At 32.9% G+C, this 6,899-nt stretch overlaps 1 protein-coding gene across 1 annotated transcript; it reads left to right on the top strand.

Moving 5' to 3' along the window:
- Positions 1-3,251: 3,251 nt before the first annotated feature.
- LOC132743107 (glutamic acid-rich protein-like) lies at positions 3,252-4,822 on the top strand. Its single transcript, XM_060731619.1, has 2 exons — positions 3,252-3,326; positions 3,965-4,822. The coding sequence occupies exons 1-2, from the start codon at positions 3,252-3,254 to the stop codon at positions 4,820-4,822; spliced, it is 933 nt and encodes a 310-aa protein (XP_060587602.1).
- The last annotated feature ends 2,077 nt before the right edge of the window (positions 4,823-6,899 follow it).

The following is a 6,899-nucleotide window of genomic DNA, read 5'->3' as shown; positions in this document are numbered from 1 at the left end:
TTACCTGTAATGCGTTAGCATCAGTTTTTATGTATTTTTTGAACAAACACTCTTTTTTTTTATAAATAGGTTTATCACATGTATTCTTTTGCAGTTATACAGAGAATTTTATGCTCTTCGCTATGGTGTATGATACTTGGTCCATGTTGGTCAAATTAAAATGAAAAATATTATTTTAGTAAAATTGTTCATTTGTAATGCACCTGATATTTTGAAAGACAGAAATTAATAAAAACAATAAATTCAAGAACAAAAAAGAAAAATATACATATTTTTCTTTTATAATATCAAAAAATGAATGTACGAGGGATGATCAAAAATAAACCGGACTGTGACTGTCAATTGAAGAATTTTCAACCTATCACTTATTGTTATATATCACACATAATCGGAAAACAATACTTGTAAACTGATGCTTTATCTAATCTGATAACGCAATTAACTTGTCCGTAACAGCGAATTCAAAAACCATGGTAACGCACACCCGGCGCAGTGCGTAAAATTCGCCTTGACATCAGGCGTTTTACAATATGGCACATTTAGATTTCAAAATACGCCAAAACGTCATGAACCATATCTTTGACGTTGTCAGTAAAAATGACTTCATTTAAATCATATTTATATTCGCAATCACAATTCAAACGTCACATGTTAATGAAATACTCCCGTTAAAACTATGTCGTCGGAATGTCTCGAAAATCGATTAATAAGAAAAATTTGTCAAAAGTAAGACGAGAAACTGTTTAAAACGTAGAAAAATATTATGGCTACCAAGGGAAAAGTTCCAGAAAGCCACAGCATATTTTTTGATTAGCATAAAAGATTAAGAATGGGTAATAAAGAAATAGAAAACAAGTAAGGGAGAGACAGAAAAAAGAAATTTTCAAGGACGTTGGTGACGTCAATCGCCAAGACGTTGAAAAATGACAGTCGATTGACTGCGGACATTGTCAACGATGTTCGACAGTAGCTGCGGGACGGTGCAGTCAACTCTAAGGATTTTAAAATGTTAATAGTTAATGCATTAATTACATATATTGTATATTTGGTTTACAATTGTATCAATTATTTTCTTATTTTACGCAGTAGTTTTTTGGAGAAATTGTGTCAACAATTAGACAGTCACTGTTCAAAATCGGCTATGCTTTTTATTCATTTTAAAATAATGACAATTTTGTTCATAGTTGTATTATTCTTTTATTTTTTCTTATGTATGATGCATTATCATTCAGCAACATTATTTTACATTATTTGTAATACATAATATAGTTTATCACACACCCGTGCCGATTTTGCGACTCCGTAAAAATGGTATTGCACGCCCGTGCATATATTTTGACGTGACGTCATTAGCGTTATACAAACATAGTGTAAAGACGCGCTTAATGTTAGCGTTATATTATAGGCGCGTCAATGAAAAATGACTCATTTCACTTTAAACGGTATTTATTTATTTTGGGTATGTGATAAATAGAATATTAAATTCGTGTAAGTTCATTACTGAATTTATTGCACTCGTTGAATAAAATAATATTATGCTCGCCAGAGGCTCGCATAATATAATTTTATTCAACCCGTGCAATAAATTCAGTATTGAACTTACACTCATTCAATATCCTCTGTTTATTGCATGTGCAGTTTTTCCAACAATAAAGTTACAAGAGGAAAGAACGGAAATTTATGTCATTACATTGCGTCATTTTATCATCATCTATTCTTTTACAATACAATATGATACCCACTTGTACAGATATATATAGGCAGTGGATCCGCCGCATCAACAACATGACTGTACCATTTATTGGCCTACTCCGTGAATGAGTAAAATACTGCTCCGTTAAGGAAAATACGCTTGTGACGTCGTTAACGTCAATTTTAAAGTTATACCGTGCGCCGCATTGCTTTACATATACATGCCAATAACAGCATAACTTTTTTATTTGTTTATATTTCTTGTTGGTATTTTTTGTATCATTTAGGGGATAGATTCCGATTTATGTTCCATGTATTTTTATGTAAATTCATTTAACAGGTTAAGAATCATTTACAAAGTCCGGTTAATTTTTGATCATCCCTCGTATAAGTCAAAAAAAGTGTTTTAAAATAATTATTTGCCTCTTTAAAAAAAAAATTGTGTAAAAAATAAATTTTGTGATGAAAAAAGTGTAACGTCCGTCCCCCTCTTATTTAATGTTCAATTTGAAAATAAATTGGAAGAAAAACATGATTGCTGGTGCTTGTTGACATGCTCATTGTAAAACTAGAACAAAATAAGTACAAATGTGTTTTAATTTTAAAAAAATGTACTTCTTTAAAAGTTATCTGTAACATCCGTCCCTGTAATATCCGTCCCCCTATATATATTGCTCAGTAAAATTAATATTTAATGTTATTTGAAAGTAAAATATGTAATTAAACTTCATCAATTAAAACAAAATAGAAAAAGGACACTAAGTGTGCATTTCAGAAGGTGTATTTTTTTCCAAAATAATATTTTATGCATTTAAAATCTGAAATTATAAAAACTATTCATTTTTTTTCAATCTGAAGAGAGTTTCTAGAAACAAATTCTTATAATATTTCCATAGTTTATAAAAAATAAAAAATACCAAATCAATTGAAGACAAAAATTTAATGCTAGCATTAAGAGTAACTTTGTTTTTATGTTCTTTGAAATAAGGGGACGGATGTTACAAAAAAATAGCCAGAAGTAGTGTTTCTATTTTTTCTGCTCTAATATTTCAATTTGAGTTGCATGTTTAAATATTACATGTTACATTATAAATTATTTATATTAATTGAAACAATTAAAAAAAGAAATATCAAAATTAAAATGTATATTTCATGAACAAGATAGTGATAGAAAGGAGGAAATCATTTTATGGTTGGTTGCCTTTTATGACCCTTTTATGACCCAAACCAATCATTTGTAAAAACATAGGTCTTTGAGAACCTATATTAATAAAGAAGATTATCTACCCTCTGCAATAAAGTCAATCAAGTGGATCCTTATTGTCATGTTAATTGGACAATATGTACACAAAGTGTGACCTCGGCCATCTCTTGTAAAAACAACTGAAACAAGTTTACGAGCTTATGTAACAATCAAGGGTCATAAATATCATAAACAGGGGGAGGAGCCAAATGTCACAGTATGTAAATCAGGTAATCAGCATGAACTTGTACAACTGATTGTTTTAAAATGTGAAATTACAAATCTTATGATTTACACAATCAAAACTTGTGTGAAAATGGATTCACTTGCTAAGAGAGAAAAAGAAAAGGAGAAAAAACGAAGACAAAGACAGAAACTTAGACTAAATGAGGTAATGTTCAGAATATCTTTTTTATGTAAACATAAAAAAATAATTGATGTCTTTTATAAATTAAAGAATACCATTATATTCTTAAATAAATTATCAGCATATAATCTTTAAATTTAAAACTTTAAGACTATAATAATTAAAGGTATATATTTTGTTGTAGTTGCATAATTCAGAAGAATGAGCAATATAAAAATGTTTTTATGATATCAAAATTCTGGAAACAAAGTGATCCCTCGGAAGCATTAATCACAACAAAATAACATAAGAATTGCAGACTCGGTTTGATTGAGTCTGTACATGAAGGATAATGAATGAATGCAACATCCCTCACGCCCCTAGCACCGGCTTGAGCGGTACTCAATTCTCAACACTTTATAGTGTTGGCATCAATGATCCCGAAGGACCAGAAAATATAACAACACTGAAGTGAAGTACGGGGCAACTTTTTACGGCTGCCACACGGCACTTGACACCTGCTGTTGTGAAGTACAAAATTCTGGAAACAAAGTGATCCCTCGGAAGCATTAATCACAACAAAATAACATAAGAATTGCAGACTCGGTTTGATTGAGTCTGTACATGAAGGATAATGAATGAGTGCAACATCCCTCACGCCCCCTAGCACCTTTATTTTGTAGGAAAAACATAAAGAGGCTAAATCTAAAGATGCTGCCAGGAAAAAACAGGAGATAATTATGTTGAAGGAAAATGCTGCTCTACATTCCAGAAAATATAAGCATGTCATTAACAAAATCAGACAAGGAACTGCTAATCGTGTACAAACACATCGTCAAAAGAATAAAGAACAGAGAGAAAGTATCCCAGTTACACCAAATTTCCAACAAAAAAGAAGGCAAAAGGAAAAACATTGTAAAGATGTACAAAACCATCGCAAACATGAGCAAATGAAAAAACAAGCTAACAGGGAGAGGGTAGCAAAATATCGCTTAAGAATGAAGTTGAGAACTCCACAAGTACCGGTACAATCACCACAAACACCAAATAATGAGTTTTCAAAGACACTTAACAGTGGATATAAACATAGGAGTAGTGCACAGAGGGCTTTTATGAGAGTTAATAATTTGATTCCCTCAACTCCCGCAAAGAAAGTGTGCATTATTGAGAAGCTTGTCTCAAGTACAACCCCAAGATCTCGTAAGGCTTTATGTGAAAGTGAAACAGTGCAGACAATTATGAACTCAAATATGTCCAGAAAAAAACTAAGTGCTCAATTTGCATTGACGGAATCACTAAAAGATGATCTTTCACAAAATAAACATAGAACTTCAACAAGCATTGTTGCTATGAAATTGTTACTGACAGCCCGCAAAGTGTCATCAGTTTCAGATATGTTAAAAATTTCAAGGAAGAGGCTAGCAAAGTCAATTCATCGGGAAAATGTTCAAAGGAAGAGTAGAAGTGACAAAATCAGTGATGAAAACAAAGAAATTGTCCATAACTTTTACCTGGAGGAAGCAAGTCGTGATGCCGAATAAAAGGGATGTTATTTTGATAACAGATGATACTGGGAAGAAACAACCAATCCAAAAGCATATCATGGAAATGACTCAAGCCGAAGCCTTTCAAACATTCAAGATAAAACATCCTTATGTAAAAGTAGGGCAACGAAAATTTGATGTCTTAAGACCAACACATGTGCGCCACACCAATGCTTCGAAAAGAATAGTCTGCTTTGTACATACTGTGAAAACATTCGTCTCATGACAAAGACTTTGAGTAAGACTATTAATCAAGAAGTCATAACTTCGAAATCTTTGACTGACCTCACAATGTGTTACACTACTGGATTTTACCATAGAAGTGAATGTATACACAGAAAGTGTGATCAATGTGGAACTTAATTACTGAATGAGAAATTTGCTGACAAACTAAAGGCAGATGGTGAAAACATAGTATCATGGAAGAGCTGGGAAAAGAAAAGAGTGCAGCTTGATGATGAAAGATTTGTGAGCCGAGTTGTACTCTTTACACATGAGAGTGCATTTGCTGACTTATTTGCTCAGCTCGTGTCTGCATTAGAATCCCATACTCAACACATTTTCCGAGCTTCCTGGCAATATGATCAATTCCGTGAAAACATTAAGAACATTAAAGAAGGTGAAATAGTTATGGCAATGGACTTCAGTGAAAATTACGCATGTAGGTATGGGCGTGAAATCCAGTCAGTTCACTGGAACCAAAAACAAATAACACTGCATCCAATGATGCTTTATTACAAAAAAGACGGAAAACTGATTAAAGAAGGTTACACAACCATCACTGATGATCTAAAGCATGATTCGTACGCAGTATCTGAATTTGAACAAGCTGCAGTTAAACACTTAAGGGACAATGATGTGTTAGTTCATGAAATACACCAATGGACAGATGGTTGTGCTTCACAATATAAATGCAGGCATAGCTTCTCAGACATCACACATTCTGAGTAAATTTTAAAGGCGAAAGTAACTCGAAACTACTTTGAAACAAGTCATGGCAAAGGCCCATGTGATGGACTTGGAGGAATAATTAAAAGAAAAGTTTCAAATGCAGTTGTTCAGAATAATGACATACTAATAAGCAATGCAAAAGAGATGACTGAATATTGTGACTGAATATTGTATTGAAAACTTATCATCAGTTGGTGGGTCATATTCAAAGTCCCGATTTAATAAGTATTCTGAAAGCTTTAAGTACGTGAAATCAATAGACCGCAGCAATGTTACATCTGCCAAAACATTAGCTGGATCTAGGAAGCTACATAGTGTTCGTGGTACAGGAGCAAACCATGTGCTTGAAGTGCGTCAGGTCAGTTGCTGTTGTGTCGGATGCATAAGTGGAACACTATGTGAAAACTCTAAATATGTGCAACCATGGAATAAGCATGTATTAAAAACTGTGGGAGAAACGAGATGTGAAAAAGAAAATGAAGATGCCAGAAGTACTGACCTGTCAAATTCCCATATAAATGAACTACCCATTGATGAATCCCAAAGTGAAGAAATCTCAACTGGCCTTTCCCCCCAAAACGATAGTGACGATATATTAAATCCTTCTCCAAAAGATTTTGTTGCCATTGTGTTTAAAGCAAAGAATACAAAAGTATGTTTCTTTGCAAAAGTTTGTGAAGAAGAGAATGATGAAATACGTGTTGAGTTTTTAGAAAAATGTGGGAAATCAGTATCCTGATGTACCTGATGAGTCATGGCAAAGTGTTTCTGATATCATTTGTAGTCTCAGTCAGCCAAACGTGATTGTTACTGGATCTAGAGTAAAATGTTCATTTACACTGGATAGTCAACAAAAAAAATTGTTGAAAACATACAAGCTGATGTGATAATGAAATAATGAATGTGAAATCAAGTAGATCATGATATATAGTGATAAGTGTGCTTACCAGTAATACCAAAAGAGAAGAAACAACCACCAACCTATCCCCCCCAAAATAACGATAGTGACGATAATTCAAATTCCCCTACTAAAGCTTTCGAGAAAGACGATATCAACTTTAAAAAGTGCTTGAACTTCTGTAGTGTTTTCTGGGCAATTCAAACAATTTGCTGCTTTTTGAAG

Source organism: Ruditapes philippinarum, unplaced genomic scaffold (assembly GCF_026571515.1).
Source record: "Ruditapes philippinarum isolate M1 unplaced genomic scaffold, ASM2657151v2 ctg3555_1_1_1_1, whole genome shotgun sequence".
Taxonomy (NCBI): domain Eukaryota; kingdom Metazoa; phylum Mollusca; class Bivalvia; order Venerida; family Veneridae; genus Ruditapes; species Ruditapes philippinarum.
The sequence above is the reverse complement of the archived record's forward strand: the minus strand, read 5'-3'. Positions and strand labels throughout refer to the sequence as shown.